The sequence below is a fragment of the Rhinatrema bivittatum genome, chromosome 2 (genome assembly GCF_901001135.1).
Source record: "Rhinatrema bivittatum chromosome 2, aRhiBiv1.1, whole genome shotgun sequence".
NCBI lineage: Eukaryota > Metazoa > Chordata > Amphibia > Gymnophiona > Rhinatrematidae > Rhinatrema > Rhinatrema bivittatum.
The window spans coordinates 12,998,043-13,017,795 of NC_042616.1; the positions used below are offsets into that span (position 1 = coordinate 12,998,043).

At 45.8% G+C, this 19,753-nt stretch overlaps 1 protein-coding gene across 2 annotated transcripts in view; it reads right to left on the bottom strand.

The window, feature by feature from the left end:
• LOC115083558 (zinc finger protein 585A-like) overlaps positions 1-17,417 on the bottom strand; it is a 42,042-nt gene extending 24,625 nt beyond the window's left edge. For both annotated transcript variants that reach the window (XM_029587452.1, XM_029587451.1), the window contains exons 1-2: positions 17,304-17,417; positions 1,616-1,957 (exon numbers count right to left, since the gene is read on the bottom strand). In XM_029587452.1, coding sequence (XP_029443312.1) covers positions 1,616-1,942 — 327 coding nt within the window. In that variant the 5' untranslated portion in view covers positions 1,943-1,957; positions 17,304-17,417. The remainder of the gene's footprint in view (positions 1-1,615; positions 1,958-17,303) is intronic.
• Between the last annotated feature and the right edge of the window lie 2,336 nt (positions 17,418-19,753).

The window sequence follows — 19,753 nt, forward strand, 5'->3', positions numbered from 1 at the left end:
AGTCCTACAATAGAAATGACATAACTCTTATTTGGCCCATTTGCTAATCCTTCTGTGCTGGTGATCCGTTTACACCGAGTGGTAACATTCCCTCGTAAGCAGACAGAAGACCTTAAACAGAGAACTGCAGTCGAAAGGTATCCTAGACTATACAGACATTATGTCCTAATAACTTTATTCTCTTCTGAATTCTGTGGCAAATCCAAATCGACAATATTTTTGACCAAGTGAGAGGGTTGATGTTGGAGGAACGCTGACCACACCTCCTTCACTTGTCTCTGTTTCAAAACACCCAAAGATTTCGCCGTCATAAGTTCATACGTGGCTGTTTGGAGTAGTTTTCTGTTCCAATGCGCAAAGCAGGGGGCTTCGTTAGATATCCAATTATTCAGAATGACAGTCTTTACAACAATACTTGCTTTACGTAGAAAAAGTTTCTGTGAAACTGTTAACAAGACAGGAGTATTAGTGAAGAAACCAAACAGCCATAGCATGGGGTCTAAAGGGAGGGAACAAACACACAACTTGGAGCAATGCTTCTGAACCGCTACCCACAGTTGGCGAATGTTTTGACATTCCCAAAAACCGTGAAGGTAATGTCCCTCCTCAGTCTCACACTTTATACAAAGGGGGGATGATGTTAACCCTACCTTATAAGCCATGGAGTTCGAGCAATATAACTGCCAGATAAATTTAAAATGTACTTCCCTCAGATTAACATTCTCTGTGAGTTTACTACTCTGTAAGAAATAGTGTTTAATATTGGCAGGAGTTAATAAAATGGACGAATACGGAGCCCATTTAGTTATTATGGTATCGTATGCATTGATATTCAAATGGGACTGCAATAGTGTAGAAAACATGGAGCAGGAATATTTTATTTGGGGTCTAGTACACACCATCATTTCTAGTCTGGTTCGAAGACTCATGGGAATTGAGGGCCATTGTTCCTGCTGAATATAGTGACGTATCTGCAGATACGCATAGAAATCTTCTTTGGGGATACGAAACCTACTCTAAATTTATGTTTTTTATATTGACTTTGTTGTTCATTTTAGTTTATTATCCATAAATGTTTTTACTTTTTTATGTTGTAATATTTATATTGATTTTAATGTTTTGTTTTTAATCATTTATAATTTTAATTGATTTTATTTATATTTATACTGTGAACTGTTATGACTGTTATCAGAATAACGGTATATACAATAAAATAAACAAAATAAATAAATAAAAGCGGGGGAGGGAGAGGTATAGACGTGACCTGACTGAGAACTGAACACTAAAAATGACCAAGGTTTAGAAAATTAGTTTTGGGGGTTCAACTTCTTCTTCCTTGAAATTTGTGGATCAGCAACAAGAGACAGAAGATCTTTATACATTTAATTTTCATTAGAAAAGAAATGTTCTTAATTGGAGGAAGAGATTCCTTAGATATTTGCAGAGCCTCCCCTAAATAATGATTAATCGTCTCCCCTGGTGAAATATTACCTCTTGGGAAAGTTGATAATTCTAAAATATTTCTCTTTTGGCAACATTTTCCATATTCTTTATTTTGCTTCTAACAAACTTTATCCTGAATGGACACAGGAGAATTAATGAGTACATTTCCCACCTTGTTCTCCAGCGCCTGCAGCCGCTTAGCATGAGCAGAGATTTTCTTCTTCCTGGTCACTGAGGAGATTTCCTCTTCAGTCGTTTCCAACTCGCTGCTCATTGTTGCCTCCGGCCGCCCCACAACCAAAGTCCTGGGCTGCAGTGGATCCAGAGCCAGCCCTGCCCCCTCCTCTGATCCCGGGGGCTCTGCCAGAGGCTGCACCGAGGACGGATCTGGCTCCACTGAAGTCCCAGAACCCATAAAGCCATCCATCGGCTCGACAGGAACATCCATAAGAGACGGGCAAGATTTAGACTTTCCCTTTCTATTCGATGTAGTCAGCATCAGAGACAGGTCGGGCTGAGGATGCGAGAAAGAGAGAATTTGGAGAGTTAATTCCCTCCTGTACCAGGCGCTTTGTGAATTAACAGAAAACCCTCTCAGCACCTTTGTATCAAACACTTCACATTTAAATAGCGCTAACTCCCAAAACTCACATAGCAAGAATTCCATCTCTGAAATAACAAAACCGGAAAGGAGGTAACATGCCCTAAAGCAGAGATATAATGAACTTTTTGTAATGGAGAAATTACTTACCTGATAATTTTGTTTTCCTTAGTGTAGACAGATGGACTCAGGACCAATGGGTATTGTGCTCTCCTGATAGCAGATGGGAGACAGAGTCAGATTTCAAAGCTGACGTCAGCCTGCATAAACCCGTGCAGCGTGCTTAGCTCTTCAGTATTCTCCTTGAAAAGCCAGTGTGGATATGTGTCGCTTGATCCTTGATTACACTTGAGTATACTGGATTAACTTTGAACAGGTTCGACTCATTATATATATAAAAACCTTTTGGCACTGGAGTCCGCCGGTGCGCTGAAACAATAAACGCCGACACCTAGGTAACTGCGGGTGTCTTAACAGAAAGGTAGGCTGAGGCTTGTCAGTACAGTCTCGAGATTGATATCCGAGGTTCTCTATTTCAGGAGCAGCCATGGGCGGGGTACTGAGTCCATCTGTCTACACTAAGGAAAACGAAATTATCAGGTAAGTAATTTCTCCATTTCCTAGCGTGTAGCCAGATGGACTCAGGACCAGTGGGATGTACAAAAGCTACTCCCCTACAGGGTGGGAGACTGCCCGTGGCCCACTTAGTGCTGCCCTTTCGAAGGCTGAATCCTCCCTGGCCTGGACATCCAGGCGGTAGAACCTGGAGAAGGTGTGTAGGGAGGACCATGTCGCTGCCCGACAGATCTCGGCTGGTGAAAGAAGCCTGGTTTCAGCCCAGGAGACTGCCTGGGCCCTTGTAGAATGCATCTTGACCTGTAGAGGTAATGGTCTTACTGCCTCTATGTAGGCAGCATTGATTACTTCTTTGATCCAGCGGGCTATGGTCGCCCGCGATGCCACTTCCCTTTGTTTCTTTCCGCTGTGGAGAACGAACAGGTGATCAGTTTTGCGCAAGGATTCCGATCTCTTGAGGTATCGAACTAGGATTCTTCCGTCATTCAGGTGGCGAAGGAGATGTGAGTCTTCCGAATCTCTGTGTTCATCTGGTGATGGTAAGGATATGGTCTGGTTCATAAGGAACTGGGAAACCACTTTCGGAATGAAGGATGGTACCGTACATAAGAACATAAGAAATTGCCATGCTGGGTCAGACCAAGGGTTCATCAAGCCCAGCATCCTGTTTCCAACAGAGGCCAAATCAGGCCACAAGAACCTTGCCATTACCCAAATACTAAGAAGATCCCATGCTACTGATGCAATTAATAGCCGTACGCAGCTGTATGGTACCTGGGGTAGAACAGAGGAACGGTTCTCAACAGGATAATGCTTGAAGTTTGGAGATGCACCGAGCTGAGCATATTGCGATCAAGAATGCAGCCTTTAAGCTCAAGAGGCGTAGAGACAGGCTGCTTGTTGGGCTGAAGGACTCCCCTGCTAGGAAGCATAGTACTAGGTTGAGGTTCCATAGAGGCACCGGCCACTTTAAAGGTGGCCGAAGTTGTTTAACTCCTTTCAGGAAGCGAGACACATCAGGATGAGTTGATAGTCTGATGCCATCCGCTTCGGGCCTAAAACAGGCCAGTGCTGCGACTTGAACCCTGAGGCAGTTGAGAGTCAACCCCTTCTGCATGCCGTCCTGTAGGAATTCTAGGATCGTGGGAATCTTGGCTGTCCTCGGAAGGAGGGCGCGGTCTTCACACCAGGCTTCGAATACTCTCCAGATCCGTATGTAAGACAGAGATGTGGAGAACTTGCGTGCTCGGAGTAGGGTGTCAATCACGGTTTTTGAGTAGCTGCACTTCTTTAGGTTAGTCCTCTCAAGGGCCATACGGTAAGAGACAATCGAGACGGGTTTTCGTGGGAGATCGGTCCCTGCTGAAGAAGGTCCCTGTATGGCGGTAGACGCAGAGGATTCCCTGCCAATAGTCTTTGCATGTCCACGTACCATGGTCTTCTTGGCCAATCCGGGGCGACTAGTAGGACCAGTCCCCTGTGGTGCTCTATCTTGTGAATGACCCTGCCCAGTAGCGGCCAGGGTGGGAAGGCATACAGGAGGTCTTCCTCTGGCGAGCTCTGGACGACAGCGTTGATTCTTTGAGTCTGTGGTTCTCGTCTGCGGCTGAAGAATCTGGGGACCTGGGCATTGTGATGAGTTGCTAGGAGACCTCATCGATTCACTATCAGCTGGAAGGCTGTGTTCACCAGCGACCATTCCCCCGGGTCTAGGCTCTCTCTGCTGAGGTAATCCGCTGAGATGTTGTCTTTTCCAGCGATGTGGGAGGCCAAGATCCCTTGCAAGTTTGTTTCTGCCCACTTCATGAGAGGGTCTATTTCCAGAGACACCTGCTGGCTCCTGGTTCCTCCCTGGCAGTTGTTGTAGGCCACGGTTGTGGCATTGTCCGACGTGACTCTGACAGACTCGCCTCGGAGTCTGTGGCTGAATCGCAGGCAGGCTAGTCTGACCGCTCGAGCTTCCAGGTGATTTATGTTCCATTCCGCCTCTTCTTTGTTCCATTGTCCCTGGGCTGTTAGTTCCTGACAGTGGGCTCCCCACCATCGCAGACTCGTGTCCGTGGTGAGCAAGATCCACTTTGGTGCAGATAGGTTTAAGCCTCTGCTTAGGTGTTCTTATTGTAGCCACCATTGAAGCTGATGCCGAATCACTGTCGGTAGCTGGAGGCGAATTGAGTAGTTCTGGGACACTGGATTCCATCGTGACAGTAGGGAGCGTTGTAGTGGTCGCATACGGGCCCTTGCCCACGGAACAACTTCCAGAGTTGAGGTCATGAGGCCGAGGAGTTGAAGGTAGTCCCATACCTTGGGGCGAATCGAGTTCATCAGGTTTCGCAATTGACCCATCAGTTTCCTTCTCCTTGGAGGGAGAAGGTAGACCTTGTCCAGCTTGGTATCGAACCGGACTTCTAGGTATTCCAGTGGCTGGGAGGGCTGTAGGCAGCTCTTGGCTGTGTTCACGACCCACCCGAGCTCTTGTAGTAAGGTCTTGACTCTGGTGGTCACGTGGCGACTCTCCTCCGGAGACTTTGCTCTGATCAGCCAATCGTCCAAGTAAGGATATACCAGAACTCCTTCTTTTCTTACTGCAGCCGCTACTACCACCATAGTTTTGGTGAAGGCTCTGGAAGCGGTGGCTAGTCCGAAGGGTAGCATTCGAAACTGGTAATGATTGCCCAGTATTGCGAAGCACAGGAAGAGCTGGTGGTCCTGATAGACCAGGATGTGAAGGTAGGCTTCGGATAGGTCCAGGGCGGTTAAGAATTCTCCTGGTTGCACTGCCATTATAACGGAGCGTAGTGTTTCCATGCGGAAGTGTGGTACCTTCAGGTAAAGGTTGACGGCCTTGACGCCCAGGATGGGTCGGAATGTTCCTTCTTTCTTGGGAACAATAAAAAATTGGAATAGTGACCAGTATTTTGTTGAGACGTAGGCAGGGCCGGCGGAAGCACTAGGCGAACTAGGCCGTCGCCTAGGGCGCCAGCTTCCCGGGGGTGGCACTGCCCTGGTAAAATTAAGAGAGCCGCGCTCAGCCGCTGCCCCGGTAAAATTAAAAGAGCTGCATTAAGCCGCCGCCGCCCCCCGATAAAAATAAAAGAGCCGCTGCTGGCAGCCCGCCCCAAAAGACCCATCTGACCTCCCCCAGCGGTTCTCAACCAGTGTGTCGCGTGCTCCCGGTCTCTCCCTCTGCTCTTTCTTCCCTGCTGCCGTTGCCGTCGGGCTATCAGCACATTCAAGCCCAGTGGGAACGGCAGCAGTGCTAAAAAGCTGTGGCACTTGTGGCTGTCCTTTTCTTCTTCCCGCGCGCTTGACCCCCCCCCCCCCCCCGTGACCCGGAACAGGAAGTGATATGCCGTGCGTGGGAAGAAGAAAGAGCAGTGCCGCGCGATAAAGTAGCAGCCACCGCTGCAGCATCGGCCCCCGAGCAATTGAAGCAGCCGGTAATCGGGAAAGGAGTCAGCAGCATGAGCCTCCTGCGGCCGATGGGATTCTTCCTTCTTGGCCTGCGGGGGCTGGAGAAGGAGGAGACTGCTGCAGCTACTATTTGTGCTAGGGGGGGAGAGAGGAAGTGAGTGAGAGAGAGAGAAGCAGCCAGCCAGTGTGTAAGTGAGAGCCTCAGCGTGTGTGTAAGTGAGAGAATGTATTTGATCGAGAGCATGTGTGTGTGATTGAGAGAAACTGGTCAGAGAGCTGATGTATGTGTTTATGTGAGAGACAATGAAAGTGACTGCTCAAGGAGATGACTGATGTGTGAGAGTGTGAGACAGTCAGGGATGTGACTGGTGTGTGTGTCTGTGTGAAAGAGAGAAAAAGCATGGAAGTGAGAACTCTGGGTATGTGAGAAAGCATGGGAGTAAGAAGCCTGGTGGTGTGGGGGTGTATGTGAAAGAAAGCATGGGAGTGAGAAGCCTGATTATGTGAGAGAGAGCATGGGAGTGGGAAGCCTGTGTGTGTGTGCATGTATGAGAGAGAGACTGGTTAGTAAGGTGACGGTGTGTATGAGAGAAAGAGACTGGTGTGTGTGAATATGAGAGAAAGAATGTGATTCAGGGAATGAGAAGCCTGTGCAGTGGAGAGCGAGCATGGAAATGAGAGAGAGACTGGTGTGTGTGTGTGTGTAACAGAGAGAAAGTGATTATGGGAATGAGAAGTCTGTGCATGTGAAGAGAGTGAGCATGGGAGTGAGAAAGCTGGGAGTGTGTGAGATACAGCATGGGAGTGAGAAGCCTGTATATCTGAAAGAGAACTTGGGAGTGGGAAGCCTGTGTGTGTGTATGTGAGAGAGAGAGATCAGGTGACTGGTGTGTGTGTTTGTGTATGTGTGTGAGAGAAAGAAAGTGATTATGGGAATGAGAAGCCTGTGCATGTGGAGAGAACAAGCATGGGAGTGAGAGACTGGTGAGTGTGTGTGAGAAAGAGAAAGTGATTATGAGAGTGAGAAGCCCATATATGTAAGTGGAACATGGGAGTGGGAAGCCTGTGTGTGTGTGTGTGTATGGCATGAGAGAAACTGTTCAGGAAGGTGACTGGTGTGTTTGTCAAAGACTGTTTGGGAGATGATTGGTGTGTGAGAGACAGAAACTGGTCATGGGGGCATGACTGATATGGTGTGTGTGTGAGAGACATGGGCCTTAAGGAAGAGGACCATGAGTATAGAGCTTAGCCACTACTGCTGCTTCTGGTGTGTGCCACGGCCTGCATGGAAGAGGAGTAGGAGAGCTGCTGGAGGGGGTAAGTAAAGATGGCTTTTTAAGTTTATTTTTCTTGATTGACTGCCATTTTAATTATTTAATATTATGTGATGTGTCTGCTTTTTTTGTTTGAGCAACAAGTATAGCTTTGGTTTATGTTTATTTTATTTATTTATTTATAAAAGAGTTTCTGTACCGTCGATAAGATAAATCATCTCAATGGTTTACATGGCATAAAAATGTCAAATAAGTGTTCTGTTATAAATACAGACTTCGTTATTTTCATTAATGCACAATGTAAGTTAATTGTGTGTGGAGGGGGGGGGGGGGGGGCGGCATAGCTGACGTTTCGCCTAGGGCGCCTAATACCCTTGCACCGGCCCTGGACGTAGGCACCGGAGTTATTGCCTTCAGGCTGAGTAGTCTTGCTAGCGTGGTTTCCACTGCCAGTCTCTTGGAGGGGGAGTGGCACGGTGATCTAATAAATTTGTCTGGGAGGATGCTTTGGAATTCCAGGGCGTACCCCTCTCGAATGATCGTCAGGATCCATTTGTCCGATGTTACTTGACCCATCTTTGGTAGAAGAAGGTAAGTCTGCCCCTATGTCTTCTTCCTGTGGATGGGCCTGCCCCTGAGCTTGCTCCTCTCTTAATGTGTTTGTTCCAAAAGGACAGAAACCTTCCTGAAGTACAAGGTGCTTGGGACTGTGTGTTCCTGTAAGGGTTAAAACGCGGCAATCCTCTACCCTTGGTTTTTCGAGGGGAGGAGCGCTGATATGTTCTTTAGTTCCTGTCTTCAGGTAATCGGGGTACTGGAGATTCGCCCCATTTGTTTGCTAACTTCTCCAGTTCGCTTCCGAGTAGGAGAGATCCTTTAAAAGGCATTGTTGTGAGATTCGCCTTGGAAGTCGTGCCAGCCGACCAGTTTCGGAGCCATGGCGATATTAAGTCGGAGGTCCCAAAAGTTAAAAATAGTCAAAAAATTTAAAATGGGCCCTCGGCTCGCGGGTTGAAAACCGGACGCTCAATTTTGCCGGCGACCGGTTTCCTAACCCATGGCTCTCACCGGGTTTAACAGCCGACGCTCAATTTTCCTGGCATTGTTTCTCAAACCCGCTGACAGCCATGGGTTAGGAAACCAGACGCCGGCAAAATTGAGCGTCCGGTTTTCAACCCGCGGGCCCATTTTAAATTTTTTATTTTTGACTATTTTTAACTTTTATTTATTTATTTATTTATTTTTAATTTTTATATACCGAAGTTCTTGTAGGGACTACAAATCACTCCGGTTTACATAAAACGAAGAACTGCTCAACAGAGAGCTGAGCTTTACATGGAACCGTATAACATATGGAACAGTGTAACTGGTTGACAATTTAACATAGAGTTAAATAAAGAAATAATAGTTTAACTGGTAATAAATAGTAATAAGTAAAGAAATATAATATATTATATAAGCAGTATAACTATTTAACGTAGCAATAAATATAAATATAAGCAATGCCAAATATAAATATGAAATAAAGTAAATTTTTGAGCTCAAAGATAATTGACCAGTTGTAGATATTTTAAAATTAGTACTGGATACAGTGACCATAATTAGGGTAATTAGGATACTTAGTAATTAGGGAGTCTGTCTGTCACTTAAGCGTCTGGGAAAGCTTGTTGGAAGAGAAAAGTCTTCAGTCTTTTTTTGAATTCTTGATGACTGGGTTCTAGTCTGAGATCTGGGGGAAGCGCGTTCCATAGGTGTGGGCCTGCTGAAGATAGCGCTCGTTTGCTCAATGATGATTTTATTTGTGGAGCAAGCAGTGTTCCTCTGTATGCGCTTCTGATTGGTCTGGAGGAGGTGTGTAATTGTAGTTGCGAGCTTAATGTGATGGGAGCTAGTTTGTTTGTCGCTTTATGGATGATAGTGAGTACCTTATAGAGTATCCTTTGTTTAATGGGGAGCCAATGTAAGTTCCGGAGGATTGGGGTGATATGATCTTTTTTGTTAGTGCTAGTTAGAATTCTAGCCGCTGAATTCTGAACCATCTGTAATGGTTTGATGGTGTTGGCGGGTATACCTAGTAGCAGGGAATTGCAATAGTCTAGCTTAGAAAGAATGATGGATTGTAGTACTAGCCTGAAGTCGGAGAAGTGAAGGAGGGGTTTAAGTTTTTTGAGGACTTGCAGTTTGTAAAAGCAGTCCTTTGTGGTATTGTTTACGAACTTTTTTAGGTTTAGATGATTATCAAGCCATTTTTGGGTTGATAATCATCTTTTGGGGCCTGCGACTTAATATCGCCATGATATTAAGTCGGAGGGTGCACAGAAAAACAGTTTTTACTGCTTTTCTGTGTACTTTTCCGGTGCCGGCAGAAATTAGCGCCCACCTTTGGGTAGGCGCTAATTTCTTGGCTGCACATTTTACTTTCTGTATCGCATGGGAATGATTAATAGGGCCTTCAGCATGCATTTGCATGTTGTGGGCGCTATTAGTCTCGGGGGGGGGGGGGGGGGGGGTTGGACGCACGTTTTCAACGCACTATTACCCCTTATTGAATAAGAGGTAAAGCTAGCGCGTCAAAAACGCGCGTCCAAATGCAGGTTAACAGTGCGCTCCGCCGGTGGAGCGCACTGTACTGTATTGGCCTGTTTACGGGGTGGTGCTTAGCACCCCCCACCCCCCAATTCAAGCTTTGACCCCTAAATCCTAACATTTCAATGCTCAAGTTTCTGAAAGTCAAATGATTGTGAAACCTAAGGGCAGCAATCAGAGCCGCTCATAAGAATGGCTGCATACACAGAGTGCGACTTAAAGACCTGGATTGCCACCTTTGAAGGGGTCTGAACGCTTCAACCTGACAAAGGACTTCATGTACCAGAATTCCCTGCTTCATGACGGGTTTACTTACAGTCTGCAATACAGCTGTAATTAGGACATTGAGAAACTTTCTGTCAGCACATTGCACATTTTCATTTTTTTGGCTTCGCTGTTCTTATTCTCTGATAAGCTTTCACTGCTGTAACCTAGATTAGAACAATGGATGTATTATGTGATGGGCTGTACTACTGCAGACTCGCGAATTCCTTTCCAGAACTGCAAGTCCCAGCAGCCTCTCCTGCAGAACATGGGAGAAGTTTCACGAAAGTTCCAGGGTGTCTAGGGAGGGGGTCAGTAGCCCCTTCAGCCGGAATATGCTTGCTCAGCAATGCTTAGAACGCATGTGTAAAAGATAAGAACTGTAAAGTGCATAAGAGTCTGCTCCTGGAGGGGAGGGGCATGCAGTTGTACTGAGCCTTTGTCTTAGCTGCATCTTGCTGGCAATAAAAGTCTATCTTTACGGATCAGTTGTCTGGACCTCCTTACTGACTAAAAAGAGACGGTTACATTTGGCGAGCCTCAGCCAGGAGGTACCGGGGACGCTATTTTAGCCCCCCAGTTGGTCCAGGGGATTTTGTGGCGGAGTGATCCCCCAGACTTGCCTGGTGAGTGGCCACCACTGAGTTCAGTGATCAGGTATCTGAGGGGGTCATTCCACGGAGATCCTCTGAGACCTTTGGGCTGGTGATCTGGGAAGAAGGCTTTCGTGACGATCGGAAGAACCCTGCAGGCGAGTATTATGGGAATGATGGGAAAAGTGAAGAATAGCTAAAAGAGTAGCAAATAACCGGTCCATCCGTGAGGGGACCGAGGGGGCTTTGATCACACCCCAAGCGGTGGTTTGGTAGGAATTGCATTCCGAAAGCCACGCGCATAAAAAGAGGAAAAAGAAGTAACGCATACGATAGTGGGAATAGGTTTCTTGTTGTGTGAAAGTGACCCTTTTGTGTCTGACGGATACGGACCCCTTACCTATCCGTCTTCCCTTCCCTCCTTTGTCTGTGACTCTATCCTAATGGGAGGGGGCGGTTCTACTCCATTAAAAGTCATGACGGAACACTATAGGGAAGTGTTCGATAGACATAAATGTACAAAGCCCGGAATGATTCAACAATGCACCCATAGGTGGCCCAGTTTGTGTGTAAACTGGCCTCCGGTAGGGACTTTCGATTTCCAAACGGCCACAAGGGTCCAGAATATAGTTATACGAGAAGGGAATCCGGGTTGCCCTGAGGATATACCGTACATAACTGCTTGGATTGCAGTTATTGAAAATCCTCCGTCGTGGGCAAAGAAGTTAGTGGAGGGAGCCGCCCTCGTAATGGTGGCTCAGGCGCACAAAATGGGGAACTGGAAGTCCCCATTATTAATTAAGGATTGTAATGTATGTAACTGCTATCTGTGAATTGCAAGCACATGTACCAGGGATTTTTTTTATTGTTTTAATTGTTTTAAACCCTAATAAGAAGAGAGTTTTGGGTTACAAATGCTGCACAAGACTACTATACAACAAATTAATGTACAGTGTTAAGTTAAAATACTGATTTGATTGCTGAAGAATGCATTTACTGGTGTTGAAGTTTAGAACTTGATGGCAGTTAAGGTTAGCGGCAGAGATAATTACAGGAGAGAGGAGGGAATCGAGCCAGAGAGAGAAGAGAAAGAAAAAAAAAAAAAAAAAAAAAGGACATTGGGCTAGCCTGGGTAATGAAGACAAAGAGAGAGAAAAATTGTTTCGTTTGTTTTAACAGAACATTATTGAAAGTTAGTTGATGGTGTGCGTATGTGAATAAAGATAGAATTGTGGCTGTTTCACAGAAGTTGAAGTTTTTGTAGCTCAGAGTTTCTGCTGATTAAATTTATTCTCCAAGGTCCTTGCTAAAACTGTCTGTAATCTGACAAAGGATTGCTACTTGCAAAGAAATACCAGAACCAAGGGTCCCTTACAAATCATTTAGTGCCTTATGATGCGGGCTATTTTTCAGACATTTTATAGCAGCAAATTCATTGCGCCTTCACTCGATACATCCACAGGTTAGTCAATTATTCTCTAATACCATGTTAATTATTGTTCTTACTTGTCTCCTATATATTATCTGTTATTTAAAAGTTACATTGGAACGCATGATAAAGTATGAACTCTCTTTTGCTGACGCAGTTTATTTTGAAGCTGTCTCTGGGAAATTTAGAGAAATGATTAAGAATGGGTTCTTTGTTAAAGTTTTTCTTGTTGCTTCTTTGGCTAGCAGTAGTTAAATATGCAGAGCTACTCCCTGTTTTAAGGAACTGGCAAGATAAGACAGCCAAGCATGTGCAGCGCTGACTGTGGGAATTACAGGATGCCGTTTGTAAAAAAAAAAAAAAAAAAAAAAAACCGGAGAAAACAAAGACTTAATATTAAAAATTTTGATTCAGTGGCAGGCGCAAGTTAAGGATTATTGGAAGTTGTGGGCAAGAGAAGGGGCCACTATGCAAGATTAGGAACAAGAGCAAATATGAGTCGACCCAAATGATAAAGTGGTGGCCCCCCCCCCACACATATATATATATATTGCAATTATGTTCTTTTACCACTGGTGGGGGCTGGGCTCTGGCTATTACCATATGTTCTTAGTGGTTGCAATGTAATTGGTACAAGGCTTCCAAGGGTTTGATCATCACTCCTGCACACCTAAAGCCTGCAGATCCAGGTTGACTTTATTGAATTAACCCAATGCCAAACTTACAAGTAAGAAGGAAGCAATGTTTTGCAGCTTCTCAGCCTCGTCAGAACTGATTTGCCTCCAGGCGCAGGTCACCTATTCAATTTCCAGATGGATAGTGATCTTTTCATCGTATTTTGAGATGTATGGGAACAGGGATCAGGAAGAGAAGAAAAGGGCCCGTCCCTGCAACCAGGAACTTAATAATAGAGACCCGACATCCGAAAGAAGCTGCAGAAGGCCGAAGGCTTTGAGGGCATGAGCCTCAGCCAGTTAAAAGCTATAGCAGACCAAGTATGTGGAAATAGAGAAGTGGAAGAGAAAAGAGAGAAGCAAGTAGAGACATGAAGGAGAAAGTGACTGTTAGCCGCCGCTCTCGAGGACACGCGGACGGGAAGGAGCCAAGACAATGGCAGACCGCGAAGAGGAGGGGGAACAAGACCCCCCCCCTTTGGGAAAGAATCAGTGTGCGTACTGCAAAAATGAAGGCCATTGGAAGAGAGACTGTGAAGAATGGCAAAAGAAATACGGGAGCCCTGCAGTGAAGACTAACGACAAAAATGGACCTGCACCGACACAAAGGGGCCGAGGAGGAAGGAGATCGGACAACCCCCACTGGCAGATGGCGGGGGAGGCGACAAGGAGCATACAGCCTGAAGAGACCGGGAGGGAAGAATCCCCACTGACCCTCTGGTGGAGATCCACGAGGTAACACAACAAAAATCAGGGGCCTGTTGGACTCAGAGGCCAACGATCTGTCATGACTGCACCAATCGGCCCCCCCGACGAAAGAGACTGTTTCTATAGTGGGTGCCTCAGGTCAGGTACTCACTGCCCCTCTGCAGAAAGAATGAAGTATACAAGTAGGCGGGACCATGGTATCCCTTATCGGATGGAACCTGCTGTGTAAGCCTCAGACCACATTGAGATTTCAACCAACAGGGGAAGTTAAAGCCTCCTTCGGGGACCATCCAGTGATACTCATCTGTCCCCTCCAAGAAGAATGGAGATAGTCGAACGAACCATCGAACATCGATATGAAAACAACACCCCCCTCAACGAAAAACGAAGACAACTGATGGATAGTGTACCCCAAGTATGGTCCGAACAGAACCTGGGTGGAATAGCTATCGACGCTACCCCCATATGGATAGAGATGAAACAGAATGCACAGGTGATAAATCAATCTCAATACCCCATTCCGTATATGGCCAGACAAGGAATTCAGATACACCTGCAAAGACTGTATGATTTGGGCATTCTCCGGCGAATCCGATCTGCTTGGAATACTCCTTTGTTGCCCGTAAAGAAACCTGGATCTGATGATTATCGACCAGTACAAGACCTAAGGAAAGTGAATAGTCAAGTAGAAGATCTAGTAGCCCTAGTACCAAATCCATATTCAATCCTTGCCCAAGTCTCTCCTGCATCAAAGTGGTACAGTGTCATTGATCTGAAAGATGCCTTCTTCTCCGTTCCGGTAGCGGAGGAATGTCAAAAGATTGTTGCTTTCACATGGGAAAATGCACATACTGGAATAAAGCAGCAGTACACATGGACTTGGTTGCCTTAAGGGTTTAGGCACTCACCTACGCTGTTCGGTGAGCAACTGGCAAAAGACTTAAAGATGTATCAAGTAAAGTATGGGCCAGTCATACAATACGTGGATGACCTTCTGTTGTTTCGAGAGACGTACCTCGAATGTGCGGTATCCACTCTTCAGCTGCTAAAGACGTTGTACTCAAAAGGGTATCGTGCAAGTAAAAAGAAAGCGCAAATCTGTGAATTGGAAGTAGAGTATTTAGGCTTCCAAATACGTGGAGGAACCCGTTGTCTGGGAGTTTCTCGCACCAGTTCTATAAGAGATCAACCTGTACCCACTTGCAAGAAAGAGCTCCGGGCGTTCCTTGGAGCTGCAGGATACTGTAGACTGTGGATTGCTAACTATGCAGTTATGGCCCAACCCCTGTACGACAAGTTGCGGGGTAAGGAATCAGAGTCTCAAACTTTCCAATGGGAAGGACACGAGCTAGCAAGCTTACGTCAATTAAAAGAAGCCTTAATTGAACCACCTGCTTTAGGATTACCAGATGTAATGAAACCATTCCATCTATTCGTCGATGAAAAGAAAGGAATGGCCATTGGGGTATTGACTCAAACTCTAGGCTCATGGGAGCGACCTGTTGCATATCTCTCAAAAGGAATGGAAAATGTTGCAAAAGGATGGCCTGGTTGCCTTCAAAGCATTGCGGCTGCATGCTTACTAATTCCAGAAGCAGTCAAATTAACTTTTGGTCAAACTCTGAACGTAACAACTCCCCACACCATTCAAGGACTGCTAGAGACCCATGGACCAAAATGAATGACTAATTCACGTCTCGTCAAGTATTAAGCCTTACTGTGTGAAACACCTGAAATTCAAATACAAGACAGCAAAAACTTGAACCCGGCCACTCTTATGCCGGCACCTGAACCAGTTGCCCATGATTGTGAAGAAGTCATGACTACAATACATTCCAGTAGACCAGACCTGAGGGATCAATCCTGGCAAGGAGCTTGGACTTTATTCACTGATGGGAGCAGCCAAATCATTCATGAGATACGTTCTGCTGGATATGCTGTTGTATCCGAAGATGAAATCGTTGAGGCTCAACCTCTTCCCCCAGGAACGTCTGCACAAAAAGCTGAACTAATTGCCCTTACTCGAGCTCTGCAGTTGGCAGAAGGACAAACTGTAAATATCTATACAGACTCTAAATATGCCTTCCTTACAATTCAAGTGCATGGAGCATTATAGAGGGAAAAAAATTGAACAATGCATCAGAAGTACGTGAATTACTAGACGCAGTTTGGCTACCTCGCAAGGTGGCTGTAATGCATTGCAAAGCACACACCAGGAAATCAAACCCTATTGTCAAGGAAATCAGAGAGCAGATGAAGCAGCAAAAAGGGGCAACTCGGGAACCCTTCCAAGCAGTATTAATTGCATCGAATCATCAGGCTTCAGGCAGTCCTGGAGCTCATCACCAATGACTGCTTTCGCTCTTAAACTCTGGGCAAAACAAAATACCAAAATTATGACTGCAGTGTACCAGAATAGATTGGTTTTAGATTACCTTCTGGCCCAGGAAGGAGGGTTTGTGGAACATTTAACCTCTCCAAATGTTGTTTACAGGTAGATGACCAAAACAAGGTTATCCAAGACATCACTGATCGCATGGTCAAGATGGCACACATCCCTGTCCAGCAGTGGAATAGTGTTTGGGACTGGACCAATGGATTCCATGGTTGGTTTTCCATGATCGGTGGATTTAAGAGCTTGTTTGTTATCCTAGCCAGTTTAATTCTGTTTTGTCTTTTAGGACCCTGAATTATTCCTTTCTTGCTTAAATCGCCTTCGTCGGATGATGGAGGACATTGCTGAACGCAATACAGCCACGCAGCTCATGTCACTGTACATGTATTCCTCTGAGCCTATAGAACCTGTTTAACCATCCTCATGTTTTATCCTGGGCCATCTTCCCATACATGACAAGTTCGGGCTACAAAGGGGGGTGGAGCCAATAGGGCCCATCCGTCTCAAACCCGTGAAGAAACCAACGGACTGTTTGGGAAATTAGGGCCCCCTGAGAACTCAAATTGCTAATTTTTCTTGTTTCTGTTTCTTTCAGCTCCACAGTTGCGTTGTGATGGTGTGATACTTTTCATAAAGAATGATAAGTATCAAAGGGGGGAATGAAGGGGTCTGAACGCTTCAACCTGACAAAGGACTTCATGTACCAGAATTCCCTGCTTCATGACGGGTTTACTTACAGTCTGCAATACAGCTGTAATTAGGACATTGAGAAACTTTCTGTCAGCACATTGCACATTTTCATTTTTTTGGCTTCGCTGTTCTTATTCTCTGATAAGCTTTCACTGCTGTAACCTAGATTAGAACAATGGATGTATTATGTGATGGGCTGTACTACTGCAGACTCGCGAATTCCTTTCCAGAACTGCAAGTCCCAGCAGCCTCTCCTGCAGAACATGGGAGAAGTTTCACGAAAGTTCCAGGGTGTCTAGGGAGGGGGTCAGTAGCCCCTTCAGCCGGAATATGCTTGCTCAGCAATGCTTAGAACGCATGTGTAAAAGATAAGAACTGTAAAGTGCATAAGAGTCTGCTCCTGAAGGGGAGGGGCATGCAGTTGTACTAAGCCTTTGTCTTAGCTGCATCTTGCTGGCAATAAAAGTCTATCTTTACGGATCAGTTGTCTGGACCTCCTTACTGACTAAAAAGAGACGGTTACACCTTGATTTCCTTTCCACGCTCCCGGTGCACAGCGCCCCCGCCCGCCTGGACCCCTTTACATTCAGTCCCGCTGCTTGAAGAAAACGTCACAGGGACACCAGAAAAAAACGGGTTGGAAAGACACCGCTTACCTTCCGGGGCCGAGCTTTATTGCAGTCGCTAAAGAATCATCACTCTGCGACTGCTGGTGGAGCTCTGCTGCCGATGAGTCATCATTCTGCGACTGCAGGTGGATTCTGCTGCCGTAAAGTCATCATTCTACGACTGCTGGTGGATCTCTGCTGCCCATGAATCATCATTCTGAGACTGTTGGTGGAGCTCTGCTGCCGATGAGTCATCAATCTGCGACTGCTGGTGGATTCTGCTGCCGATGAGTCATCATTCTGCGACTGCTGGTGGAGCTCTGCTGCCGTTGAGTCATCACTCTGTGATTGCTGGTGGACCGCTCCTTCCGATGTCATCATTCTGCGACTGCTGGTGGAACTGCTGCGGCCGATGAGTCATCATTCTGCGACTGTACGTGGACCTGCTGGAGGGATTGTACAGCAAAGGAAAAAGCCGCAACAACATTGTGGGTTGCTGGCAGTTAGGTGGCCAGGCCAGACCTAACGCAACCGGCACGAATGGTTTTTCCCCCCTGCAGAATGGGAAAAGAAATAGCCCAGCTGAGTGTAAAATAGCCCGTTCTGGCAACAATGTGTGCACTACTGTGGGGCCATAATGTTTGCAGGTGAGCTAGGAGGAATCTCCCCCTCCTGTAGGTGTGTCGGAGGAATATTTATTCCAAAGAAAATATACATAAAGAAATTAGAAATTCTCTCATGAAAAGAAATGCAATATATACTGCAGAAAAAGTACACCTGGAGAAATCATGAACGGCAAAGAAGAAAAATATAATCTTCAAAAATGCATTAACCTAACCTAGTAACTCAGTAAAATGATCGCATCACCACATTGTGCTTTTTAAATAAAATACAGCTATTTTTTACTATTACCTAGATGAGGGCCTCTTTTGAGATGCCTTCCAACTTCAGACACCTGTGTCCTTGGAGGCTTAAAAAAAGTATAAGAAACTTTACTTCTTATTTATGTTCTTGGGGAGTTAGAAAATGAGAGCCCCCACCTGGCTACTCTTGTCGGGGGGGGGGACGACGACTTAATTTTCCTCAATTGGGATGCCTTCCAACTTTCTTATCTTTGTGCTCGGGGGGCTTCAAAAGCTGAGCCCCTACCGGCCTGGCTGTTCTGTCTATTTAAACCCCCTGTTAAGGAATAGTACAGGGAGTGGAGCGAGAAAAACCTTGACTGACCATCAGAGAGACTTTAAAGGGCTAAATGCTTCATGATATTGGTAAGCTTTTAAGTAATAATTATTTCTGCATAAGGGAAACCTAGCTAGTATAATTAACCCAGCTAGTATTAGCTAAGCATGTACTAGAAAGAATTTATTTTACAAGAAAAATGGCTTTAGTAGATATTTATCTAATTGCTATAGTTGCAGTAACTATTGCTATCATACTTAAAAGATTATAACTTTCACCTGAATAATGTTCATTTCTTTTAATAACTCTATTGGAGAATCCTCATCTCTAAAAAATAAACTCCTTCCCTAAGGGCTGACAGAATCACTTGTAGGAATGAAAACTATCAGAGCTGTAATCACCGATCTAATGATGAAATCACAGTTTACCACATTTCATGTGTGATATATGACCATAAAAACAGAAAATCTGAATCAAATGTAGGGAGACAAGAATAAGGTGCACTCGGTTGGGGTCAGATAGCAGCATGAGAGGATCTGGGTGGGGCAGACCCGGGGATGTTCATGGATTCCCTATTTGAATGAAAACAAAGGGGTAGATTTTAAAACCTTGGCGCGCGTAAATCCCAGGGTTTACGCGTGTGGCCGGAACTTACGCGCGCCAGGCCAAGTTTCAAAAGATCCCGGCCACGAGAGTAAACCCCGGGACGCGTGTAAGTGCCGGGGCTATAAAAGGGGGTGGTCCGGAGCAAAAGGTAAAATGTAAAAAAATTGGGGTAGCTAGGATAGGGAGAGGGAGAGGAGGAACTGGGAGGGAACTGGGGGAGGCCCTGATGCGTCAGCGCGCGTATTTGCAAAATTATACCCCCCTTGTGCGCGCTGACCCATAACTTTATAACATGCGAGCGCCAGCGAGCGCATGTTATAAAATCGTACGTCCATGTGTGCGGGCCGGGTAGCGCTCTGACATGGATGCGCGCGCGCGTACGTTTTGAAAATCTACCCCCAAATGTTTTCTAGCTCTGTTGATGTAATACTACTTAAAGACCACTAGATGGCACTTTATGTGTGTGAGCATTGTATTGATCTGGTAAGGTGATGTTGGGGAAATAGTGTGGATGTTGCCTTAAAGACTTGGGCTGCCGTGATTGGGTCATCCAGGGTTGGCGGGATCTGTAAAAGGTTTCAGTTTTGCTCTTTCTGCCCTGCCCATTCCAGAAGTGGGTTGAGGGATTGGAGCCTCCAGAAATGTGATCTTCTGGAGTTGCCAGACTGAGGGCTCCTCCTCCTGCCCCGAGGAGCTTACCAGAGGGGTGACGT